General features: G+C 26.6%; 1 protein-coding gene across 1 annotated transcript; it reads left to right on the top strand.

Moving 5' to 3' along the window:
- The first annotated feature begins 885 nt into the window (after positions 1-885).
- Positions 886-27,657, top strand: LOC145180846 (putative voltage-dependent N-type calcium channel subunit alpha-1B). The gene is made up of 24 exons (XM_090076027.1): positions 886-1,004; positions 1,482-1,611; positions 2,662-2,721; positions 2,958-3,064; positions 5,369-5,471; positions 12,218-12,325; positions 13,176-13,228; positions 14,313-14,358; positions 14,457-14,557; positions 15,521-15,722; positions 15,832-15,996; positions 18,059-18,166; positions 20,711-20,794; positions 21,222-21,347; positions 21,634-21,699; positions 21,878-21,987; positions 22,994-23,150; positions 23,293-23,420; positions 23,923-24,019; positions 24,119-24,224; positions 24,396-24,500; positions 24,955-25,049; positions 25,130-25,219; positions 27,323-27,657. The coding sequence occupies exons 1-24, from the start codon at positions 886-888 to the stop codon at positions 27,527-27,529; spliced, it is 2,673 nt and encodes an 890-aa protein (XP_089932153.1). The 3' UTR covers positions 27,530-27,657.
- The last annotated feature ends 215 nt before the right edge of the window (positions 27,658-27,872 follow it).

Genomic DNA, 27,872 nt, shown 5'->3' on the forward strand with positions numbered 1-27,872 from the left:
CAATAAGTACTACCAGATGGGAAAGTCATGTGAATGCTGTTCGTGCTCTAAAATTGGGATTAAATTTATTGTGCATTTAAAGAAGTTGAAAAAAGATTCTATTACTAGATTAACTGCTGAATCACTTGCATCAAAATTAGACAGTTTTGAATTCATATGTGGTGTTGTGGTTTGGCACAATGTATTAACTGAAATTAATTGTACTAGCAAACTATTACAATGTCAAACTGTAGATGTGAAGACTGCTGCAAATGCATTAAAGAAAACTATCGATTTTTTTGTTACTAAACACACTGAAGATTCTTACAAAATATATATTTCAAAAGCCAAAATTCTAGCTAATGATGCAAACTTGACTGACGAATTCAGTTCTATTTTACGTGAAAGAGCAAGAAAAAGAAAAAGATTTTTGATGATGAACCTTTTGAAGAAGATGGTGATATACAACCAAACCAAAAATTCAAAAAGCAGTTTTTTGATATTCTCTTTAAAATAGCTAAAGAATCGATAAATGAACGATTTGAAAGCTTTTGAAGTACGATAGAACCGTTCGAGTTTTTGTATATTATCAAAGATATTGATAAAATAGGAGAAGAAGACTTAATTTATAAATGCAGATTACTGGAAAAAGTATTGGCTCATGGTGATTCAAAAGATGTGTATTCAGAGGATTTGTTTCTGGAACTTAATTTTTTATCACGGAAATTAGATGGGAAAAAATCACCGGAATCTGTGCTTAAATAGATATATGATAGTCAGCTTGAAGAACTGTTTGCTAATATTTGTATTTCCTTACGAATATCATTAACACTACCGGTAACAGTGAGTACAGGGGAACGTAGTTTTTCCAAATTAAAATTAATAAAAAACTTTTTACGATCAACAATGGGCCAGGAACGTTTAAATGGTTTATCAATAATTTCCATTGAAAACAAAATTGCTGAATCTGTGGATATTGATACTTTAAGATTAAATTTTGCAAAATCTAAAGTTAGACGTGTTCCGTTTTTTAACTAAAAATATGTTTAAAATCAATAAAATTCTTAAGAAAGTTATTTTGTTTGTAGTATACATTGTTTTATGATTTGAAAAAAGTGACATTTTTTGCGAGTAAGCTAACGCTTGGGAGCTCGCTTGGAATTTAAATCTAAAAGGCGCCTAATTTATTCTCGCACACATATAATATTTTTCACGAGCCGGCTCTGCATATACATATACATATACATATACATATACATATATATATATATATATATATATATATATATATATATATATATATATATATATATATATATATATATATATATATATATATATATATATATATATATATATATATTTATATATATATATATATATAGTCAATTTAATTGAGATTTATTATTATAATTTGGCAGCATATGTAAGTTGTTTTTTTTCACAGTTAAAAATTTTTTAATCTAATATATTTTCATAGCATGATATTTGAACTATTTTAGGGTTCGTGTTTTTATTTTTCAAATTGTTACTTCAAAGTATTTTGATAATGCAATGCTGGTGTTGATTTTGGTAAGCAGCGCATTTCTTTCTCTAGAAGATATGGCTGACAGAAACTCTACTAGAAATATAGTAAGTATCTCAGATTACAGTAAAAGAAATGTAAACAAAAGATTTGCAATGTATATTTCATTTATTTTTTATGAAGATATTTTGATTAAAAGTATATTGACTTGTGCTCTTTTTAACATTTTGCTGCACAACAATGTAACTTTGGAGTAAAATTACTCCAATGAAACAATCGCATAATTTTTTTACAATTCTCTTCCATTTTTGGATTAATCATAACTTTGGCTAATTAGAACCACACTCAGATTAAATGATTATTTGACTTAATATAAATGTTTAATACAAAATTTAATGCATAAAAAGACAGAGATCAAAATTTTTATTTTTTCAAATTAATACATCACATTAAAATACATATATGTATGTATATATGTTTTTTAATGTAATGTATTAATTTGAAAAAATAAAATTTTGTATATATATATATATATATATATGTATGTATGTATGTATGTATGTATGTATGTATGTATGTATGTATGTATACATACATACATACATACATACATACATACATACATACATACATACATACATACATACATACATACATACATACATACATACATACATACATACATACATACATACATACATACATACATACATACATACATACATACATACATACATACATATATACATACATACATACATATATTTGTATATATATGTATATATATATACATACACACACATACACTTTATATTTTATATATGCTCATTACTATTACTTTTTTATATGTGTTAAAATGTAATGTATTAATTTGAAAAAATAAAAATTTTGATCTCTGTCTTTTTATGCATTAAATTTTGAATTAAACATTTATGTTAAGTCAAATAATCATTTAATTTGAGTGTGGTTCTAATTTGCCAAAGTTATGATTAATCTAAAAATGGAAGAAAATTGGAAAAAAATTATGCAATTGTTATATGTGTATCCTTTATGATTTGATGAATAAATATAAATGCACAAAAATATGTCTTCAAATCAACAATCTATTTTTAATATAAGTTTTTTATGATAATTGATAAACTTTTCTTTTGTTCTAGGTGTTGAAATATTTTGATTTTTTTTTCACTTCAATTTTTGCTTTGGAAATATTATTGAAGGTTTGTTTTGTTTTTTTTACCTATTTCAAACTTTTTGGTTTCAAGATATATTAAATAATATTGCACAAAGTATGCAAACTCTCTTCTTTAACATATTAAGTAGAAGAGGGTAGTTTGGTTAAACAAAATTTTAAACAATATAGGATAGCTACAAAGTAGCTTTTAGTTTAGCAAAGTTTTCTTTTAAACTAAAATGTCACTTTTCTTTTTAACTAAAGTATCATTTTTTAAATTAGGTTATAGCATATGGTATTGTACTGCATCAAGGATCATATTTTCGAGATGCGTGGAATTTTATTGATGCTTTGGTTGTCAGCTGCGCTATTGCATCACTAAGCCTTGAGTGAGTGTTTTGTAAAAAAAGATTTCAGCTTTGTATTTGTTGATGCTTCTTTTTTTTAGTATTGTATGAAAGAATCTGTCATAGTAGTAAGCAATATTGAGGCTTTTTTAGTCCTACATTGGTTCTTAGTGCGTGTTGGTCAAGAAATCTAAAATATATTGCCAATATTAAATCAATGTGACTTGATAATAGAGTAATGTTGACTAACTTATCCCAATATAGCTACAGTATTTAACTAATATTGCCTCATTTTGAACCAGAATATAAAATATACTGGCCAACAATTTAATATTGTCCTGATGTTAATAATATTGGCTCTAAAATATTGTTAAATTTTGGTACGATGCTTTATGTATTCTACAAATATATAACTAATTGTTAACTAACTGTTAATAAACAATCTTAACAAATAAAAGTTTAAGGTAGTAATGTAGGTGACTTAAAAAAGTTTTTTTTTTTTTTTATAATAAAATAAAATGTTTAAAGTATAAAGTAAAATGAACTGCTTTTTTTTAAGTGTAACTCAAAAATCACATTAACATAAATAATATTTAAACTATAAAAATGATTTTATCAAGATACAGGTGAGGCTATTCATTGTATTGACCTTGGTAAAAAAAACTTTGGTTTGGGATGTAGAAGAAAATTAAATTTTCACCACTACCAGATTAATAAAATACACTGTCTCTATTTGCACATAGTTTTGATTTTTTTGTTAGTTTTAGGACTAATTTAAAATATCCATCAACACATATTTAATGAGTTGTAAAAGAATGATAATGAACCATTTAGTTGTTTGATAATTCTTTTAATTTTCAAAAAAAAAAAAAAAAAAAAATCCCATTATTAGTTTTCTAGCTGTCTTGTTTTTATAGATGAATGTCAGTTTTGATAAAGTTTTCAGTACTTTTGTCAATTTTAGTAAGTAATGACTTATAGTGATTATTGAAAATACCTCTGACTAAAATGGTAAAGGGCAAAATTATAGCCTTTCATGAAGAAAATCTCTCAAATCAGGAAATTGCCAGAAGACTATATCAGAGCATCATCTTTAATTTTTTTTTAAAAAAAGATTGAATATGGCAAAAATGTGCAGAAACAAAGGCAAAAGAAACTTTGTTTGAAAGACACATTGAATTGTTAGATTGGTATCACATTCAACTAAATCTTTGTCCCAAGTTATGTCAGAATTATTGTCTTAATATTGTTTGCGCTAAAATGAATATGGTACCAAATCTCAAGCCCATTCACTAGGAAAACTGTAAGAAGTTTGTGAGAGAAAATATGGTTTGTAATTAGAATCAGGTAATTTGATAATATGAAATTTACCAGATTTCAATAAATTTATTATTATTATTCTGAAAATTGTTTATAATTTCAATTAAAAAAATTTTAGGTGATTTTTTTGAATGAAAAGAAATTTAATTTAGATGGCCCTATTGGATCGGATGGATATTGGCATGATTTAAGAAAACAGCAACAATATTTCTTAACCAGATATTTTGAAAGAGGTTGTTTAATGGTCTGGCTTAATTTCTGTTCAACTGGAAAACTGAATTTAGCTATTTTTGTGTTAGGAAACCATAGAAACTGAATTCCTGCTAAATTTAATTGGAAGAATTTATTAAGTTATTGAACACAAAGGAGTAGTAACAAAGTATTAAAACTTAAAAACATTAATATATCCCTAAATCATATTTAGCTGCCTTGGGTTTTAGAAATGTAGATAATAGTCACATTCTTTTTTGCAGAAATTTTAAAACACCCTATAGGTAGTGATAGAGGAGGAAGTCCAAAAAGTTGTATTGTCAAACAGTAAATGATTGGTGCAGGTAAAAAAAAAAAGTAATGAAAATGAAACTTAAGCTTGGAACTAACAATCCAGCCTTGATTATATAAATTAAATGACTGCATACATTGCTCTTTCTTTCTTTTTTTTTTTTTTTTACATACTTAAAAGCTTGTTTTAAACTTAAAACTTGTTGTAAACAATTGGTTTCAAAGTTGTGTTCATGATGTACTTTTGGTCTTTTAGTGAAAAGATGTTTTTAATTAACAAAAAAAAACTATGCAGTAAACTAAATTATAAAACTCACATAATTTAGGTACTAAAATATCAATGTATTAGGTATTAAATTATAATGTAAGATTTCTTCTTTTTAGATATTGTTTTATATAAGTTTGTAATATTTGTGATGATATAAGTTTTTTCTCCAGCACAGATATATTTTTATACGTGCTTTTTTTTAACTGTTAAATTATTACTTTTTGTATTGCTTATAAATATTGAGATTATTTTAACAGGCAGATTAAAAGTTCAAGTCAGACTCAAAAGTATGTGAATGTTCTGCGAGTGCTGCGAGTACTTCGTCCTCTCAAGGCTATTAACAAAACAAAGAAACTTAAAGTATGTATAGTTTATTTTTTTTAAGTTTGTGCTAGTAATATCAAATTTTTTGAGTAAAGTGGTAGTAGTATCAAATTTTCAATAAGTTGCTATAACTTTTGAAACAGATTTATCCCCAATTTTTTAGTGTTTATTATTGGAGATTTTTTTAAATAAGTTTTTACTTTTTAATTCTTATACTTCTTAATGAGATTTTTAAAATAGTTTCATTTTTTAATAAAGATACAGTTTTTAATAAATAAAAGTAAAAGTTTACCATTTTGATAAGATAGAAAATGTGGTTAATTCTACAAATTTTTTATAAACTATATTTGTAGAAATAAACATATTTTTATTGGTTATGTAACAAAGATAAATAGTAAATCACTTGAAGTTGTTTTCAGTTTCTGTCACAAGCTATAGATATTGGGTACATCATATAAGTGCAGAATTTTGGTGCATTTTCCAAAAAAAGATTATAACATTACAGGTTTTTAAGATATAATTTTTAAAGTAAACCAGGCCTTAGAAACTCACTTCTTTAGGGATATTTGGATGCAAACCTTTGAGTCTGTGGGTTAAGATTTTGAGAGATAGGAGGCCACATGGTTTTGGCCAGTTTTCACCCATGCCTGGGTTTCCATAGAAGTGTAGTATAGAGCTTCATCATTAGTAAAATCTTTGGAGAGACCTTTATACTTAGCCTCGACCCAGGGTAGAGCTTTGGTTTTCAAGGTATTGATATAACCTATTTATAATATATTGAGCTTAATATATTATATTGAGGTCTTGCTTTTAGAAGAGAAGAGGCTACCACAGCAAGCACCATGATTTTGCTAGAGTGTATCTTGAGCTTCTTAATTATCTGTCATTGATCTTGCAGGAATCATGCTACATTAATTATCGATACACAAATATTTTTTACACCCTTACATCCAAAAATCAATTAATCTTTACATTTTTAGTCCATAATAAATAATTATGACTAAAAGTAATATATAAGTCAACTGATTTTGCAAAACACACCATTTTTTTTAGCAATGGGAACAGTCAATGAAGCAATATTGAACTTTAATACTTGAGATTAGTTTGGGGAATCTTCCTAAAGTATAGACCCTCTATAGATTTTTGCTCAAGGAATACAAAAATAATACTTTTAAGAGTTTTCAAGTAAAAAAAAAAATTGACCCTAAAATGACTATTATTTTTTGTCTTAAGTCTACTAAAAAAACTGTAATCATGCTTTGTCTCTAATACTTGATCAAAGTATGCATTTAAAAATCATAGGCTTTAGTTTTAAAAAACTAAAATGAAAAATATTTTAAAATAGGAAAGATATACTTGGAAAATAAAGCTTAAAAAAGTTTTATTTCATTTAAAAATTTAAGCTCTGAAATATATTCTAACCAGATTAGAGAAACAAAATTTAAATTCACAGTTTAAGCTATGAAATACATTCTAAACAGATAAGAGAAACAAAAGCTATAAAAATACTATCATAAAGTATTTAGAAATTCATTTTATTTTAAATAACTTTGATTTTAATATTGAAATATATGAAAAGGAAGTAGAAATACAAACTAGATAGCAAAAAGTAGAGAAATATAAGTTTCAAAATATTGTAATAAAAAAATTTGCTAGTTTTTAGCTAGTTGATGGGGATGCATGAACTTGACTTTTTTGTCATGTTCATTTATTTTTTTAGTAATCCCTTCCCACCAAAATATATCATAACTGCATACTATATTATTCATTTTTTTAAGATGGAGATAAATTTCTTTACATTCTTGTCCCAGGAACAGGAAACTCTAGCAAATATCTTTGTGCAAATTTTGCTCAAGTGTTGTTATTTTCTTCTTTTGAAAATGAATTAAAACATATTCCATTTACCTTGTTTTTACAAAAGAAGTACATCATATTAACACCCAAATCATGCCTATTAGTTACCCGTTTTAAGGCTTTTTGTGACACTGTTAAACAGTTAAACTAATATCACCACAAGGGAATTTACAATCAATTTGTTTGACAGTGTTTCCTCTTAAGAACTGAGTTTTGCTCCAGTTATAACTTTGAACCTCATTCTAAACAATATTGAATTTTTGACAAAGTCTAAAATTAAGTATTCATTCTGCTTAACATTTTCTTTACAGTTTCTCAGGTGCTACTTAGCGTTTTAACTATATATGTGTGTTAAAAAGCTGTCAATTAGGTTGCTTACAAATCCAAAAGCTCATCAAATCCCAATGTGTGTAATACTAGTGTAATGTTTGTACTATAATATTTTTCTAACTAATTTTCTATGCACTCCTGTGCATACCAGAGAATTGGTCACATTTGTGTACTATACACTCACCATTTTTATGCGAATAAACAAAGTTGTAAACTTGTATTGTTTTTATTCCACCTAAATGGTATTTTGGTGGTGCATGTCCATACACATTGTGAGTTTGTGAAGCATTAGTTGCAAAAAACCTTTTTCAAATTTTTGACAAGCTTATCTTGGCTTTAAAATGTCTGTTTTAAATGCAAAACATAATTCATTAAGGATAAATCTTTTTCCTAGTTATGATAAAATGGTTTTCTTTTGTTTTTCTAATTAGGCATTCAGACACTTCTAAGAAACTTGCTGTTTTTTAACATTTCCATGATTCTGGTGTTAATAGCTGTACATTATGATGGTAACAGTCAGTAGCTGAAATTTTTAAAATTTTATTTCATACATTAGATTACAATCTTTGTTGGCCTGATTATTTGAACTGATGCTGACCATTTCTATTGTTAAAAAGGCTTTTTCAATACTACAAGCTAAAGAAACTTGTGACCCTGTCTATTATTTCTTAAAAGTTTCTTTTTAGAGCAAGCATTTTTCATTTTCTTGTATGACTTTTATAACCTTACTGATGAAACCTGAAGCTGTTCTACAAAATTATTAAACTTTTTTTCTCACATTTTGGCTCCTACTAAAATCGAGTTACTCATTTTATAAATTACTAACAATATCAATAATCTTATTCTAGCCTAATAAGTCTGATAACTGACAATAAATATTTTAATGATTGTTAAATTAATAATTGTCAAATTTGTTGTAAATATTTTCTCAAATTATTTGCTATAGGATTGTTCATGATACTAACATAGTTCTTATTAAGCTATATTCTTCTTTCAAATCTGCTAACCAATATATTTCTTTATTTAATTAAACCCTGTTTTATTTCCAATACCATATAATTATTAATATTATGGCAACTGCGATTTTTAAAATTTTTAGTAGATTTTGCATTCAACTTGGATATACTGTTGTTTGACTATATTTTGTACAAAAGCCCCATCTTTTTAGTTTATAGATACTATTTCATTTTTATCTTTTTGGTTTAATATTTCAAATTATTTTTAGAAAAATATGATTGCATTTTTTTCTGGTAATTTATAATAAAAAAAATACATAATCAAATAAAAACAATAGAAAATTTAGATCAAAGTGATTATGATAAATATGCAGTGAAAATGAAATCAAAACAGATGGCATAAGCAATCATATTTATTATGAATTAGAATAGAGCATTGTGGAAAGTTCAAATAAAGAAACTAACTTTACTGGTACTGATAATCTTATATTCAGATGATGTAAAATAAGTTCTCATAAGTTTAACACAAGTTTTCAGGGGCAGGAATCCACAACAACTTTATTCTATGTTTACACAGGATGATATTAGGTTGTAGTTAAAAACACAAATATTTTTAGTCTCCAACAGCTTGTTACTTCTATAGTTATAACACATGATATAAAAAAGTACTTAGGAGTTATTGTAATGATGTCATTAATCAAACTTCAACAATAATGCATGTGTTGGTCTAAAAGATGTTGTATACCATGTGTTGCTGAAACTATGGCTGTGAAAAAAGTTGAAAAAATTGAAAAGATTTTTTCATTATAATGATATTAAAACTTGTCTTTCAAAAGAACATTCTTAACATGACAAATTTTTCAAGATTTAATCTACTCCACAAGCAGAAAATCATTCTATTAATGGACAAATTTTACCTGCTAAAGGTAGATCATCATTATAGCAGTGCCTTTTAAACCTAATAGATGGAAGATAACAATTTGAGCTAGATATGGTGATTTTGTCATAGTGTATGATTTAGAAGTATACTGAAAGAAAGATAATTCAAGAATCAATTAAATTCCCAGCATATTGATGGATGAAAATGAAGTATATGGCCCTATATGGAGTTGTCAAGTGGTGTAAATTGCAAGGAGTTTTTTGGACAAGTATTTTTCATCTGTGAATTTAATGTTAAAGATAAATTATAGGTGATTGAAGCTACTTGAAAAGATAGGTGGTATAAAAAAGATAACAAATTTATTGAAATTAGCCAACCAAAAGTTATTAAAATATACAATGCTCATATGGAAGGTGTTATATAATATGCTTTTGGAGTCATACAGAGTAAAACAATGTAAAATTAGTTACTATATGCATCTATTTTACTATTGTACTGGTAAGACATGTACCAGTAAAAATCTGCGCGTGTTCTGATGTGGTGTTTACGGAAACCGTACATCATTTAAAATAGCTAATTGTTTTAAAATGTGATTGTATTAATGTTGTTCAAAATTTAAACAACTCTGTTATTAAAACAATTTGCTTTAATTGAAATGTCATCAAATCAAGATAAGAAGCGAGAAAAATTTTTGCATTTTCTCGTTGAAAATCCTGGTGTATCAAACAAAACAATTTCTAAAGAGCTGCAGATTGCTTTGAGAACAGTGCAGAGCATTGTGAAACGATTTAAGGACACTGGTACAATCATAAGAAAATCAGGAAGTGGAAGAAAAAAATGTTTTGTTAGACGAGATCTTGGTAAAAAGGTAAAAGATGCCTTAGACAGAAAACTGGAGATTTCTGTTCAAACATTAGCGAATAAATTTAAGACAAGTGCTTCCACTGTACAAAGAGTAAAGAGAAATTGTGGTTATAAATCTTATAAAAAGAAAAAAGTTTCTCGTCGTGAAGAAAAGCAAGAAAATGTTGCAATTCAATGTTCAAAGCTGCTCTATAAAAAATTATGTGCTAAAAAATCTTGTTTGATTATTGACGATGAAACTTATTGTGCTGCATATTTCCGATCTCTTCCAGGACACCAATATTATTCAGCAATTAATCGCAAGAAACTGAGTTCCAATTATAAATGCATTGGAATGCAAAAATTCGCTAAAAAATTCTTAGTTTGGCAAGCAATTGTGAAAGTGGTGAAAAAAGCTCTTGTTTTGTGAGTACAGGAACAATTAACACCAAATATACATAAAAGAATGCCTCAAGAAACATTTTTTGCCGTTTTTAAGAACACACACTACTCTGGGACAACTTTAAACTGGCTTAGAGAGCATAAAGTAGATTTCATTGAAAAACACTGCAATCCACCAAATTGTCCCGAACTACGTCCTATCGAAAGATATTGGGCTCTTGTCAAAAGAAAACTAAGCTTCAATGTAAAAGAACCCAAAAACATTAAAGACTTCAAAAATAAATGGACTAGAGCTACCAAAAAAGTCCAGCCGAAGACTGTGCAAAAGCTGATGTCGAGTGTAAAACGCAAACTGCGTGCGTTCTCACGTATAAAACTTCACAAACTTTCTTAAGTGAAATTTAAAAATATTAATATATATGTACTTTCAAAATATACATAACATTCAATATCGAAATACAATAGTTAGATAAATATCCTTTATAATGCCCGCGCAGATTTTTTCTGGTACATGTCTTATAAGTACAAATAACTGGTTATTTTATTGACAAAAGAGAACAGCAACATATAACCAAAGTATCAGCTTTCTTTAATACAGTTTCAATCAAAAAGTGGTGATAGTCTTATTTAAGCTGAAATACTAACCATTAGTTTAAACATCAAATATTTGTTGTATTTCTTTGCAATTTCAAATAATATGCATTGATTATTTTAGTAAGCAGTTATCAATGTAAACCATCCTAAGTACCAAGGAATATTGATCCAATATGAACATAATATTGCGTTGATATTCCTTGATACTTAGGTTGTCTAAGATACCCAATATTGTGGCAATATCGGTTACTATTTAGGATTATATGTTATAGAAACTGTGTTTATTCCACTAACTTACAATAAAATTGTCTTTAAAATGTTAAGTTTACATAATAGCTTTATAGTTATTTACTAAAGTCTTACAAATTATTGTCAATTTATTGTTTTGTAAAAAACCTTTTGATGGGCAGTGTTTTTCTGGAACATTAATTTGAAATAGCCTTGTAATGTTTTGTTTTTTAAAGCATCTTTTTGAATTATTTTTTAATGAAATTGAATAAGCAAGGCATTTTAATTTATTATTCATTTTTATATTCTTTTAACACAAAATTTTATCAGTAAATATACACTAACAAATTAATAAGCAATGAAGCTTTCAGCTGGTTCTATGAAGTTTAACAGACAAAAAAAAGATGAACAGAAATTTGTTGCCTATGTGATGCACCTGACGTGTAAATACACATTTATTAAAAAACAAACCATTTTATTTTAGAAGTATATTTTTTTATTATCAAAATGCAAATGCTAAACATAAAGCTTATTAAAATATTTGTAGCATCATGAGATACTCAGAGAACCACTTCTAGCTATTATAAAAGTATACTGCTTCATATAACTCATTCATGCTAAACCTAACTTATTTTAAATGAAATTGCTTAAGTATTAATAATTTTACTGTGTTGAACGTTTTATTTTTTTTTTAGGCAGTGTTCCATTGTATGCTTTATTCCTTGAAAAATGTCATCAATATTTTGCTGATCACTTTCCAGTTTCTTTTCATTTTTGCTGTAATGGGTGTTCAACTATTCTCAGTAAGTCTGGCAAATTTAGATTAAGATAAAAATTAATGTTTCTGAATTATTTAAACTATTGTGGATAATACAATCTAATGAAGCAGTAAATACCATTAAAACAACAATTATAAATATATTATGTTAAAATGAAAATAACAGCTACATTAAATTTAATCCATAGAAAATTTTATGACTTTTTCCCACCATCTTACTTAGAATTGCTTTTATGTCTCCTAGACCTAAGCTATTAAAACCAAGTAATTTTAAGAAAGCTTTATGACAGTAAAACGAGCTGCACAATCTAACAATTGTTTTTCATGATAAATTGTCTTCAAAACTATGCATGCAACAAAATAAAAAAGTGAAATTGCTCCCTTCACTAAAAGTAAATGAGGTATTTAATAAAGAAAAAAAAAAGATGTTGTTTGCAATTATGTTATTTGGATGGAATTATATAACTATCTTTATTTTCTGTAAAGTGCTAAACTTCAACACAAATTATCTTGGAAAAATACTGATGCAGATTAGCCAGATTGTTACATAACACCATCCATTTGTTATGATTTCTAGAAGAAAAGATTTGTCTTCAAATCTATGCATATGCATCAAAGCAAAACTATGCATATTCATAACAACAAAACTATGCAATATGCATAGCATAATTTTTTTGCATCAAGCATAACAAATAATCTAATTCAAAACATCTTTTCTTTGTATTAAAAAATCTTATCTATTTTTAGTGGTGGCAATTTAATATGGTAATAATAATTCAAAAATGAAAATAATTGATGGTTTGTTTTGATTTTATATACTTTTTTTATTGTTGTTTTTGTTTAATTAGTTTTAAATGAACTTTGTTTTAATTTAGGGAAAGTTTTTTTCCTGTAATGATTTATCTAAGGATCTAGAGGAGACTTGTCAGTTAGTAAATATATATTTTTTTCAATTCTATGAACAGTTATAATTTATTTTTATTTTACCTTCATATGTGTTGATTTAAAAGGGTTGCTCTTTTTAAATAACCACTTATTGCGGTATTATAAATAACCACTTATTAAATAACCACTTATTGCGGTAACATATTCTTGGTGTTGTTGATATAAGTAAACATAAATGCATTGAAAACATTTGTATATAACCATTATGTTGTGTAACATGAACATTCATAAAGCAGTGCAGTATTTAGTTGAACAATTCACTCAACCATTTGTTGCTTTTATCTTTATTTTAGATTGTAAATAGAATCTTTTATTACAAAAAATTTAATAACAACTAATAATATAATACTCCAAAAAATTTAATTACAAATATTTTTAACATATTACATCTTCCTAATTTTACATGCCATTTAATCTTGCGTGCCTTTTTTTCTGTCCTAAAAAAGCATATTTCCTTCCCTTTTTTTACAGTTTACCATTTTATTGATTTAGGTAAAGAAGTTATTTTATGATTATGTTTTAAATGATATTACTTCATTTGTTTAATAAATTATATCAAACAGTATAATTTCCAATTAAATGAAATAAATCATTATAAATGAAACAGCTGAATACAGAAATCTCTTTTGTTTGAGCTCTTTTTATATTTGTAAATAAATAATGACAAAAATTAATAGTAAAAGTAAATTTTAAAACATTTTAGTTTTTCAAGCTTAATTAGAGTACGAGGGTTTGTTTTTCTCAACTATCTGTAATTGTTTAACCTAGCTCTTTTCATAATTTTAAGTACAGTACATACTAGTGTATAAGTCAACAAGGTCAGTAAATTAACCATATTAAAATCATTCTTATTTTGAAAAAAAATCTTCACTGAGTCTTTAATTCAAGTTGGTTTATGAGTTGAGGTCAGTTTTTTGACCCCTTTTAAATCTATTCTTAAAATCTTCAATTATAAAGTAGTATATATGGTAATTTAATAGCTATAAAGTGATAAATTAGTTAAATTCTGATTATCTTTTGATTCATAGATTCTTTTCAAAAGTTATGTTTTTTGCATAATTTTTTAGGGGTCATTATATTGAATTTAAAGATAATAACTTCAATGAACCAAAGGTAATTTTTAAACTTTTCAGAATTTATTTCTGCTAAAAAATATCTACAAATTTTAGTAATCTTTATTATCAGCTCATTTTAAGATATTTTTATTTCAGAATGAAAACCGAATATGGAAGAACAGTGATTTTAACTTCAATAATGTATTCCAAGCTTTAATTACACTATTCACTTCCTCTACTGGTGAAGGGTGGCCAAAGTATGTTGCTCTTTTGCTAATAGAGTCATTTTATAATTTTTATTCTTTTGTATTCAGAAGTATACCTTTAAATGTTCTCATTTAAGTAAACTGATCATTAAGATTTTTTAAACTGAGGATTCAGTGCTGAGGAATCATTGAGAGCATGTCAATACTTACCTTCTAAAGAATGTTACTTGAATGTTTACTGAATGTTTATTGAATTAACTGCCAAATAACATTTACAAAGTATCTTAAATTATATTTAATTTGCATTTTTGTATATGTGAACAGACTTTTCTTATAGGTATAATTTTGTTCTCATGAAATTATGTCAATCAGAAAAAAGTAAAGGAAGTGTAACATTAAAAAAGGATACACTTTGTGTAATTATATACATATTGCAGGGTTCTCAACAAAAACAATGTACACAAATGTTCAAAAAATGCTTGGTGAAAAATTAAGCAATATAGGCAGTATGACATATTTAGAAAGGAGAGACATTGTTTGATTAATGCCAGAAGTTAGAAAAGTTTGATTTCAACATTTATTCTTCAATTGTAACACCTAATAATAGAGTATTAATTAAAACATATATCAGCTAAACAAACATTTATTTTAGTTATGAAGTACTGATTGCAATTAAAATCAGTTTTTTCATAGCATGCTTTAAATGTGAAAATGAAGTTATTCTCCAAACATTACAAGTATTATTTTTTTACAGAAGATTAATTTAAAAAGTGTGTGATTAGTTAAATTTTGTTTATGGCTTAATTGATGATAGGAGGACTTGAATATGTTAATGAATAAAAAAAAAACTTGTTTTGAAAACTATAAGTTGTGAATTTTATGGTATTAAATTGAGTTTGGCTTACAAGAAACTTAAGATATTTTACATGCTTTTGAAAATTGAATATTCAAAAATTAATAAAAATATTTATCTGAATTTAGCTGTAGTTATTAATTACAATGCTTCTTTTTTAGTGTAATGTTTACTGCAATTGACAGCACAGGTTATGATAAAGGCCCATTATTAAATAACCAGATTCAAGTATCATTGTTCTTTGTCTCCTTTGTTGTTGTTTTCACCTTTTTCTTTTTAAATATCTTTGTTGCTCTTATCATACTAACATTCCAAGAGCAAGGGGAATCTGAGGAAGGTGATTGTGAACTTGATAGAAACCAGGTAATAGTTTTTTTCATGTTTTCAGATTTTAAAAGTTCTATTGCAATTCTTTATATTATTTTACATTATTTCAGATAAACAGTTCTAAACTTAATTTCATTAAATTTAGCGTGGATGTTTACAAATTGCAATGGAATCTAAACCAGGAGAACGATTTATGCCAGAAAATCCTAACAGCTTACAATACAAGTTGTGGCTTTTTGTTGATTCTGTTCCATTTGAGTACTTTATAATGCTGCTAATATGTGGAAACACATTTATACTTATGCTGAAGGTATTTTTAAAAGTGTTTTTTTGATTTTCTATTATCTTGCTATATAAGCATTTGTTGTAGGTAAACACATAAAGGTAATTAAATTTTTTTTACCATATTTACCAAAATTTAACCTGCCATTTAAGGGATGGAAATATTTTCAGTTTTGACCTATTTTATTGGTTATATGACAGTTCCAATAAAATATTGTCTGATAGCAAATACATTTCTCTTCAACTACTGTGATCTTGCAGTTCAATATTTACTTATAAAAAATACCAAATAGTGTAATTTAAAAAATACCTGTAAAAATTTTTTAATTGAAAACAAAATATTAATAATAACATCTTTATCAATTAATATTAATTTGTTTCACTAAGGTGATTTGCATAATGGAGCCTAAAAGGCTGCTCACTGATTCCTTTGTATAACTTGCCTGTATTATTAAAAAATTGGAAGAGGCTTTGTGTAGAGTATTTTCAATTAGAAAAAATAGATTAAGGTGGCACTCATGATGGCTAAAGAGAAGTTTACAACCTCTTTGATGATTTCTTTGTACAACTGTTTATTAAGTGAAGTTAGAGTGTTGAATCTAACCAAGAAAAATATTGCTTTTCTTAGTTTTTGTTTTCCATCATTTGATTGTCTTCTTGTGGTGAAGATTGTAATTTTTTCTAATTGTGAAGTTATCTATGGAAATGATTTAACAAGCATACAGAATAAGTGTCCTTTTGGATTATTTTTGTGATGAGCAGGAAGAGTGATTTCATGAGGAGATTAAAAAAATGGAGAAAGATGCAGAGGGAAATGTGTGGTTAAAAAAATTATCAGGGAAGAACTTGGAGGTATAATACAGAGGGAAATGTGGGGTTAAAAAAATCCTGGTCCATTGTTTGGAGCTTTGAGTTAGTGTTTAGTGGTGAAAAGACCAATTTTGTTGATATGAGTTTATCAATGGTTGGATGGGCTGGACAATTATCAACTAATAAAACAGTTTTTCATTCTTCCCTCAGAAAAAAATTTATTCCTAAAATTGTGTGCCAACTGGCTGCAAGTGTGGTTGGGCAGGTGTTTTACATTTTAAAAGCATTTGGACAATTTGGCTTTGCCAAAGACAAATATTGGCAATTTCTTCCAATTTGGTTTCCTCCCATGGTGCTACCATTTTACTAATGCATGCATTGGCTTCACAGAAACTGTTTTGAAAATCTTCTTTCATTTCTTCTAACAATCTAACCAACTAACCAACCATCTGAAGCATAAAAACCACCATCATTTAATTTTACAGCAAATTCCATGGCTTTAGCTTTGAGAATTAAAGCAGAGTCAGTGATATTTCTGCTACAAAAATGGCTTGATATAAGTTTGCTAATGACCCTTTCCTCAAACACTGAAGTTTTGGGTTGTTTCTTTTCTCCACAGCATCAAAGATTTTTTTTCTTTTTTCAACAAAGTGGATATGGTGTTCTTTGGTATCATGCTTTAAAGCAATCTTTGACCACCTAATACTTCATCCAGAGCATTGTGTTTGACTTCAACAGTTTTTGTATTCAACTTTTTTCTTGTGTTCATCATTTTATTTCATTATTTCATCATTTTATTTCATTATTTCATCATTTTATTTCATTATTCAAATTTGAGTTAAAAAAGCAAGTGTTCATGCTATACATTTAAAAGAAAACATTTGTAAAAAAATTGACAATACAATGACTTCTTTATTATTCTGTATTAAAGTTATGTCTAACAGCTTATTATCTGTATGAAAAATTTGAGTTATCCAAAGATATTTGCTCAAAGGGAATGAAAAAATGGTTCAACTTAACTAAGCTTTTGCTTAAGTAAGGAAGATGGTGCTTTTTCAAGAACAAATAACTTTGAGTGCATTTTGTGTTTAGATGAATTTAAAGTAAAAATGGATAAATGTACTTCCCCATATAAGGATACTTTTGTTAAACAATTTCAATTTTTATAAAAAACAATAGCCTAAAAAAAAATCTTTTACTTAAAGTTTTACTTAAATTTAATTACAATTGCATATATTTTTATACTATACATTTCTTATGTTTTTATGTTTAAAATTTAGTTTTATGATCAACCTAAATCTTATGGTGCTTTTTTGGATGTTGTCAATATAGTGTTCACATTTCTATTCACTGCAGAATTCTTTCTCAAGTTATTTGCACTTAGACAAGTAAATTATTTAAAAACATGATATATGTGTGTGTGTGTGTCCAGAAAGTTTATACAAGGGTAAATTTTTTATGATATCAGTTAAGTTTTTTGATGTCAAAACAAAAAGTTTTTAAAATTCTTTAAGTAACCTTTATTAAACTTTAACTAATTAAAAAAATTTGTGATGAAATTTTAGAAATTTATATCAAAAAATATAAGAGCAACATATAACTTTGATTGGTTTTACAAAAACTAGCAATTTAGATGAAGAGAATTAACTTATATTTAAAATAGCCTACTTTTGCTTTTATGCATAATTGGATGCAATGAGGCATGGATTCAATAAATCTCATGCAATAATCTATTGAAAATTCTGTCCAAATCTGTAATAACTGTTGTTTAAGATTTTAAATTAAAATTATCTTACATTTATTAAGTTTTTTGTCAATTGAGTTTTGAGCTATGATTGGCTCTTCTGGTATATATAAATATATATATATATATATATATATATATATATATATATATATATATATATATATATATATATATATATATATATATATATATATATATATATTGCTGAGATCTGGACCTTTGTGAGAAATACATCCCATATTCCAGGCAAGCCTCTGCTTCCTTGTAATCTTGGTATAGCATAGTGAAATAAATACTTCTCATATTTTTATCTTTTAACATAACTTTTCTTTTGTGGTTTAGTACCTCAAAATTAGCCTTATCACTAAAAGTTACATAAGACCATTTTTCAATTGAACAGTTGATTCTTTCTCAGCACCATTGTTTTAGGTAATCTTTAATGGTCAATAGTGTTTTTAATGGTGATGTATATCATTTTAGAGTAACACTTTTCTCACTTTTTATTTGTGAATTGTAACATTCTTTAAGGAATCATTGATTTCTCTGGTTAACATATGAATGAATGCTTATCCTAGGATTTGATCAGACCATGTAAAAAACGACATTTTTGTCTCTTTCAGTTAACTTTGAAGGCCTATCAGATCTTAGAGAATCTTTGACAGTCTCAGTTTTTTTAAACTTTTTTAATTTTTTTGAATGCAGCCCTCTGAAACACTATTTTTGCTATAGCAACATTAGATTGTTTTACTTGTTTCTTTAAACCAACAATTTTTTATTTAAGCTTCTCAGGGATACTTTTCTTTTCAATTTGGTCAAAATTTTACCAAATCAGATTTAGCATTATTTCAAAATTTATTTAGTATTTCATGGAAACTTTTTTGATTTGTATTATATAAATAATAAATAACAAATGTTATCATTTTTAGAGAAGGAAGTCGGATATATTAAGTAAATTAAAAATGACACAATTCAGTTAAACTTAATGGCCATTTATTCACAGGTAAAAAATTGGTAATTAATTGATTAGTTATCAATACAAGAGTGTCATGCACTAAAAAGGTGTCAATAATTAAATTCTAACTCTAGTTAATAAAAAAAAGATTTTAAAAAAAGTCTTTTGTTTTGACAAATTTATCACCAAAAAACTAGGCCACTATCGTAAAAAATTTTATATAAACTTTATATATATAAAAAGCATGAAAATGGTTATAATGTTTAATTTCATTCCAAGGTCAGCATATGCGTATGCATATATATATATACATACATACATACATACATACATACATACATACATACATACATACATACATACATACATACATACATACATACATACATACATACATACATACATACATACATACATACATACATACATACATACATACATACATACATACATACATACATACTTACATACATACATACATACATACATACATGCATACATACATACATACATACATACATACATACATACATACATACATACATACATACATACATACATACATACATACATACATACATACATACATACATACATACATACATACATACATACATACATACATACTTACATACATACATACATACATACATACATACATACATGCATACATACATACATACATACATACATACATACATACATACATACATACATACATACATACATACATACATACATACATACATACATACATACATACATACATACATACATACATACTTACATACATACATACATGCATGCATGCATACATACATACATACATACATACATACATACATACATACATACATACATATGTATATATGTATATATGTACATATGTACATATGTGTATATGTATATATGTATATATGTATATATGTGTGTGTGTGTATATATATATATATATATATATATATATATATATATATATATATATATATATATATATATATATATGCTGACCTTGGAATATATATATAGACACACAAATACATATATATTGTGTGTATTTTTATATTCATACATTTTATTGTTAAGTTTTGTGTATATATTATGTATTAGTTATTCTAATTTTTTTTTTGTTATGACCAGAGGAATTTTTTAATTGCATTTATGAATAAATCACATAAGAAAAACTGCTAACAAACATACAAGTTCAATTATATGTTAAGTTTAATTTTTTAGAACTATTTTCGAGATGGATGGAATGTTTTTGATTTTATTATTGTTTTGGGAAGTGTTCTTGATTTTCTATTTTCAAAAACAATAGTAAGTTATTTACATTACATTAACTATATACATAAGTATATACATAAGTGTATATATATATATATATATATATATATATATATATATATATATATATATATATATATATATATATATATATATATATATATATATATATATATATATATATATATATATATATATATATATATATATATATATATGTAGGTGATTTTTGGATGACTGATATATTTATTAAAAGATCTTTTGATATTAAAACATTTTTAAGATTAGATTATCATTGTTATATTATTTAACACTTTACATTATAAATCAATTTATTTGAAAATCAAAAAGTAGTTATTGTAATTAAGTAATTGTTATTTTTATTTCCACCTTTAGAGTTATGTAAGCTTTTAAGATGTTTGATTATAAGTATAGTGCAAATTCTTGACTTCTCTTTAAGAGTGGTCAGGCTATACCTTTTGATCCAAGTTTGTTCAGATTATTTCGTGCTGCTCGACTCATAAAGTTGTTAAGAAGAGGCTACACAATACGTATTCTACTTTGGACATTCTTGCAATCTTTCAAAGTATCTTCCTTTTTAAATTTATTTGAATTTTAAAGTGATAGTAATCTTTAATAATTACTTGGACCAGCAACCGCTACTTTTTTTATTTCATTGTATGTATGTATGTATGTATATATGTATGTATGTATGTATGTATGTATGTATGTATGTATGTATGTATGTATGTATGTATGTATGTATGTATGTATGTATGTATGTATGTATGTATGTATGTATGTATGTATGTATGTATGTATGTAATGTATTTATTGTTATACATTATTGTATTCTTTATTTAATTTTTCAGGCATTACCTTATGTTGCAATGCTTATTTTTCTGCTGTTTTTTATTTATGCTATTATTGGAATGCAGGTATTAAAAAGTTAATTGGAATTTATTTTAAAAAGTATTACTTATCATTAATTTTTGATGCTCTTTCTTCTATCGTTATTTAATTACTTAGAAATGTTCTTAAAAAAGTTTTCATAGTTTTAGTTATCAATTTTAAACAAATCATTCATTTAATAAGATATTAAAGTTTTATCTTTAGATGTTTGCACTGATATCGCTGGAGAATGAAGATCAAGGTGGACCTTGGAATGAAATCAACCATTATAACCATTTTCGTGCCTTTTTTCCTGCCATGCAAGTATTGTTTAGGTAAAAAAGCTATTGCATCTTATGTCCTTTAAAAGGTTTTTATTGTATTAAGCACATACAAAAAAAAAGCATAGAATTCTATTTTCTAGTTTTTTGATCATTTAAAAAGGGCAGTATCATATTATGTATAGTCTTTACTCCAACATAGTTTTACCTAACCAGGTTACATGAGCTGTTTGTTTTGTAACATAACTTTTTTAAAATGTATAAATGTCGAAGCAGATACTTAAACGTCTTAAGCAGATATTTTTGACATTTTAAATTAAGACTGCATGTGTTTTCTGGTTGCTAACAGTTAATTACCATATTTTATTTAAACGAATATTTAAAAGTACCAAATTTGCTATGGAAGCCCATAAAAATAAGTTTTACTTTGTTTGAGTTTCTTTAAACCTTTTTTTTCTAAATTGCTGCTTGTGCAAGTTTTTTTCTCTTCTTTTTTGTTCCCTTTTTTTTAGTCGTTTACTTTTTCTTCTGTCTTTTTGTTGCTGATATTTCATTTTAAATCATTGTAAAAAAGCTTTTTCTATTAGATAATTGTTTTGAAGGTTTAATGTGGTTTAAATTAAAATCATTCGGGCTATCAAAATTAAGATTTTATGGGGGTTTTATTCTTTATATTTTAATATCTACTTTACTTTATTTGCAAATCTGTTTGATTTAATACATAACAGAGGCTATGTTAAATAAAAAATAAAAAATAACCAAAAATAAAGCTAAGCAATTATCTTAAATGAAATTGAACTTTTTAATTTTTTAAAAAAACGCAGCACTAAAAAGATTTCAAAATTTATTCCAGATTTCAATATTGCTGTAGTTACAATACAATAGCTTATCTATATCAAAATCTAATCTTATTTATCTTAATTATCTAATCTTATTTAATTTAAATTCCTAGCTTCGACTTTTTGAAATTTTTCTGTTACGCACAATTTAGAATTTTATAAAAAAGATAAAATTGCGAAAACATTTTTTAAAAATTGCCACTCACGTTTTTCATTTCAAGGGCTGCTACAGGAGAAAATTGGCACAACATTATGTTAGCTTGTACTTCTCAAGCTAAATGCGATACATCACTGCCTGCTGCTAATGGACAAGAATTATGTGGTAGTGACTTTGCATACATGTACTTTGTATCGTTTATCTTCTTTTGTTCATTTTTGGTAAGTGTAGTCTGCTTTTTTTTTTTATGCATATCTATTTAGAATTAATTTTTTTTTCAGGACTTTTTACTACTATACAATTTTTGACTGATAAACATTTTAATGAAAATTTATGATAAAAACATGATTTAATTTTATGCAGATGTTGAACTTGTTTGTGGCAGTTATCATGGACAACTTCGGGTATTTAACTCAAGATGAAAGTATTTTAGGACCTCATCATCTTGATGAGTTTGTGAGAGTTTGGGCTGAGTTTGATCCAAGAGCAACGTGAGTATAATTTTTACTTTACTCATTGGTAAAAGTTTTAATATTGTGTAATGTAATGCGTTTGATGATAAAATCTAATCATATCAATGACTCTAATGGGAAATTTTGAAACCAAAATAGTTTTAGAGTTGAGTAGGTAAAAACCTTATATGTGACTATTCGCTCAAAATGTTCCATTCAAACCAAAATTTCATTCCCTCAAATGTTCTATTCACAATTTTAGCTCTAAAACATGAAACATCTACAAACAACTGTACTGATGATTCTACTAACAACCGTACTACAACATAATTTGGTAACTTACGACAGTGATCGAATTTTTTTTTAAGCCCTTGAGTCCAAGTGGTTAATAAAGTGATTTGATCTCATAATTGTAAAAGTTGAAATTTCTATTGGAAGTGCTGATACTTTGTAAAAGTTTCATAAAAGTTTCAAAATGTTCATTCATCAATTTGACAAAGAGTGTATGGTTGTATTTCTTACCTATTCTACCCGTTCTTAGTGGACGCATTAAGCACACTGAAGTCTGCCAATTACTACGTCAAATGTCTCCACCTATTGGACTTGGTACAAAATGTCCAAAAGTTGTTGCTTACAAGGTATTTATTCTACTATTACTTATGCTGCGCATTTTATACTTGTTCATTTTTTTTTTAATAAAATATTATGTGTTATTTAATTTAAGCTTTCTTTTATAGCGCCTAATACGAATGAACATGCCTCTACACCCTGATAATACTGTGGATTTTACTGCTACACTATTTGCTTTGGTTAGAACAGCCCTCAATATTATGACAGAAAAAAGTGGGTCATACTTTTTATCTATCCTGCAACTTTTCAAATGTAAAATGAATGTTCGCACTTTTTATGAAAATTGAAAAGTCGTCTTAAGTATGGATCTCCTAGGCATGTTTTTTTTTAAATAAAGATACAAATTATCTTTTAATTTAAGTTTATATAACTGATATTTTTCAGATAATCTACATAGCAACAATATTGAGATGAGGTTGATGTTAAAGCGAGTATGGCCCAACATTACAAAAAAGACTTTGGACCGCGTGATACCTAAACGCACTCAAGGTATGTTTTTAAGATTTTTGTATACGTTTTCTGTCTTTATATTTAATATCGTTAAATATTAAATAGCAGCCATCGGTTCTTTTATAAAGTAGACCTATTTTTACTTCTGCGTCTACGATTGAAACTGTTTAACTTCGGACCGAATATTACGAATTTAAAAAGCAGTAACTCATACTAATATATACTAAAGTATAAGAAGTATCGAAAAACAGTAACTCATACTAATATATACTAAAGTATATATTAAGTATATAAGAAGTATCGTTTTTATTCATGTGATATTACCATGGGAGGTATTTTTTTAAATGGAACTCTACTTAATGCTAAAAATTGCTTCTGGTGAGAAAGCTTAAAAATTTTTGACTTTTTGTTTTCTTTGTATTTTCCTTTTTGTTTACGAGGTATTTTCATAGTATTTAATTGTGTGAAGTTCTGCATTTGAAGTATTTTTTAGGTGCCAGTCAGATGACTGTAGGTAAAATATATTGTGCTAAACTGATCTATGAAAATTACAAGCACCTGCGAATATCTTCTAAACAAAAAAAAAGCGTGAGTTATTCTTGTTCCTTTATATTTGAGGAAAAAAAGAAATTACTTTCATAATAATTTTTAGAACTATTGCTTTTTAGAACTTGTGTGGCATCAATAATTTAACTGAAGAGCCTCTTGAAAACTTCGCAAATCTTCAGATGAATAAATCAACTTTACAATTAAGCGATGTAAGTTTTTTCGCACTTGAATATGATTTTTTTGTAAAAATTTTACAAGATTTAATCGAGTCATATATTGACGTACGCTGTTCATTTCTGACTAACTAATTTGATTGACTAAATATTTATCTATATTTAAAATTGAAATTTTTATTTTAATATATTTACAAAATTATCTTAGGAAATGGCTAAAATTCAAAGAAACTAAGTTTTTGTTAAAAATAAGTGTGAAAATATAGCATAACTAGAGAATTACAATTTTATCTAGAGAATTACAATATAAAACAAGAGTCTCTATTGAGTAAGTTATGGGTGTAAGTTTTAATATTTTCAGAAAATAACTAGCATAAATTACTCAAAATAAATCCCAATTCCATACGAAATTGTGGCTTGTGTATCTTAGCACGAATTCTTTTACAAACACCGAATTTTTTATAGTTCCTATAGAATTTTTCTACAGACTTTTGGATTCCAAAGTAGTCTTGTAAAACTTCTTTAAGATTCATAATAAGACATGTACCAGAAAAAATCTGCGCGTGTTCTGATACGGTGTTTACGGAAACAGTACATTATTTTAAATAGCTAATTGTTTTTAATTGTATTAATGTTATTCAAAATTTAAACAACTCTGTTATTAAAACAATTAGTTTTAATTGAAATGTCATCAAATCAAGATAAGAAGCGAGAAAAAGTTTTGCATTTTCTCGTTGAAAATCCTGGTGTATCAAACAAAACAATTTCTTAAGAGCTGCAGATTGCTTTGAGAACAGTGCAGAGCGTTGTGAAACGATTAAAGGACACTGGTACAATCATTAGAAAACTTATTGTGTTGCATATTTTCGATCTCTTCCAGGACACCAATATTATTCAGCAATTAATCGCAAGAAACTGAATTCCAATTATAAATGCATTGGAATGCAAAAATTCGCTAAAAAATTCTTAGTTTGGCAAGCAATTTGTGAATGTGGTGAAAGAAGCTCTTGTTTTGTGACTACGGGAACAATTAACACCAAAATATACATAAAAGAATGCCTCAAGAAACGTCTTTTGCCGTTTTTAAGAACACACACGGGTAACCCGTTATTTTGGCCCGATTTAGCATCATGTCACTACTCTGGGACAACTTTAAACTGGCTTAGAAAACATAATGTAGATTTCGTTGAAAAACACTGTAATCCACCAAATTGTCCCGAACTACGTCCTATCGAAAGATATTGGGCTCTTGTCAAAAGAAAACTAAGCTTCAATGTAAAAGAACCCAAAAACATTAAAGACTTCAAAAATAAATGAATTAGAGCTACCAAAAAAGTCCAGCCGAAGACTGTGCAAAAGCTGATGTCGAGTGTAAAACGCAAACTGCGTGCGTTCTCACGTACACAACTTCACAAACTTTCTTAAGTGAAATTTAAAAATATTAATATATGTACTTTCAAAATATATATAACATTCAATATCGAAATACAATAGTTAAATATCCTTTATAATGACCGCGCAGATTTTTTCATGTCTTAAAATAATAGGAAACTTTTAAAACAGAACTTTCTATCTTTAGATCTAATTAAAAAAATTTAGTATTTTTTCCTTTTCATTCTTTCACTGAGTTTATAAATTTGATTAACTAAAAGTTATAGTTATGAAGGCGCCTCCCAGTAAAATTTAATTAGGTAACGCGGTATAGCTGGTATGCTTTAACAATTCTAATTTAAGTAAAATATTCTCAAATGATCATCCGGTTCTGCTGATCACTCTGCATTCAAGGACTCTTCATCTGTATCTATTATCTACTTTACTTACACCCAAGTTGATTCAAATTTACCAGGATTTCTATTAATTTATATCTCCTCAAATGTCAATCTTATCCATGTGCTAGGTTAAAATTTACCTAAATGTCGAAGTTACCCAGCATTGTTCTTTTCAAAGAAATCTGTAAAACTCGATTTTTAAGTTAAAAAAGTGCAAACATTTTATGCGTAAATAAAACTCGTTAAAAAATCTAAAAGGTTACAATCCAAGCCTCGAATGAGGATTAAAAGTAATTTTAATGTTCTTAAAATTTTACGAATTAGGGTATTTCAGGTTTCTAGCATTTTAAGCTTTTTTTTTTCCATTTAGATTGCACCACTTAATGCGCCGTTTATTGGTAACTATAATACTCGTAGTAATAATCAGTTGAAATACTCTCAGTCACCCCAATCATGTGACAAACAAAATGGAATTAAAAAACAGAAAAAAGACATTGCACTCGCCATCAAGTCTGGAAAGAATCCATACGATTTATACGGGTTACCACCCTCTTTCGAAGAAGAAGAATGGTGTTAGCCAACTACTTAATATTATGATGATCGTCTTTTATTTAAATACCGATTATTTTTTACCGATTAAAATGCTTGTCAGATGTGAGAACACCATATTTGAACTCGCTTTTATGCAACAACTGCCAAATTTTTATCTTTTTTCTTTTTTATGCCTTGTTTGTAAAAACAATTTTTATTGCCGCTTTAATAGTTTTAATATTACAATTGTTTCAGATCTGCACTGATCAAAAAATGAGTATCCTTATTCAATTCCTTACTAAAATAAATATCCTTACTTAAATAATCTCTTTTAAGATTATTAGCATTTATCGCATGCACGGAAAGTAGAACCAAAGTGTTTTCATGTT

Source organism: Hydra viridissima, unplaced genomic scaffold (assembly GCF_058129835.1).
Source record: "Hydra viridissima isolate aposymbiotic clone 2 unplaced genomic scaffold, HvirCarnegie_v1 scaffold_104, whole genome shotgun sequence".
Taxonomy (NCBI): domain Eukaryota; kingdom Metazoa; phylum Cnidaria; class Hydrozoa; order Anthoathecata; family Hydridae; genus Hydra; species Hydra viridissima.

What these genes read in the sequence shown, in the direction of transcription:
- LOC145180846 (XM_090076027.1), top strand. Translation starts at nt 886, where the DNA reads ATGGGCCAGGAACGTTTAAATGGTTTATCAATAATTTCCATTGAAAAC. An exon ending in AGTTATTTGCACTTAGACAA is followed by an intron (nt 18,167 to 20,710) that starts GTAAATTATTTA and finishes TTAATTTTTTAG; the next exon opens with AACTATTTTCGAGATGGATG. An exon ending in TCTTCTTTTGTTCATTTTTG is followed by an intron (nt 23,151 to 23,292) that starts GTAAGTGTAGTC and finishes AATTTTATGCAG; the next exon opens with ATGTTGAACTTGTTTGTGGC.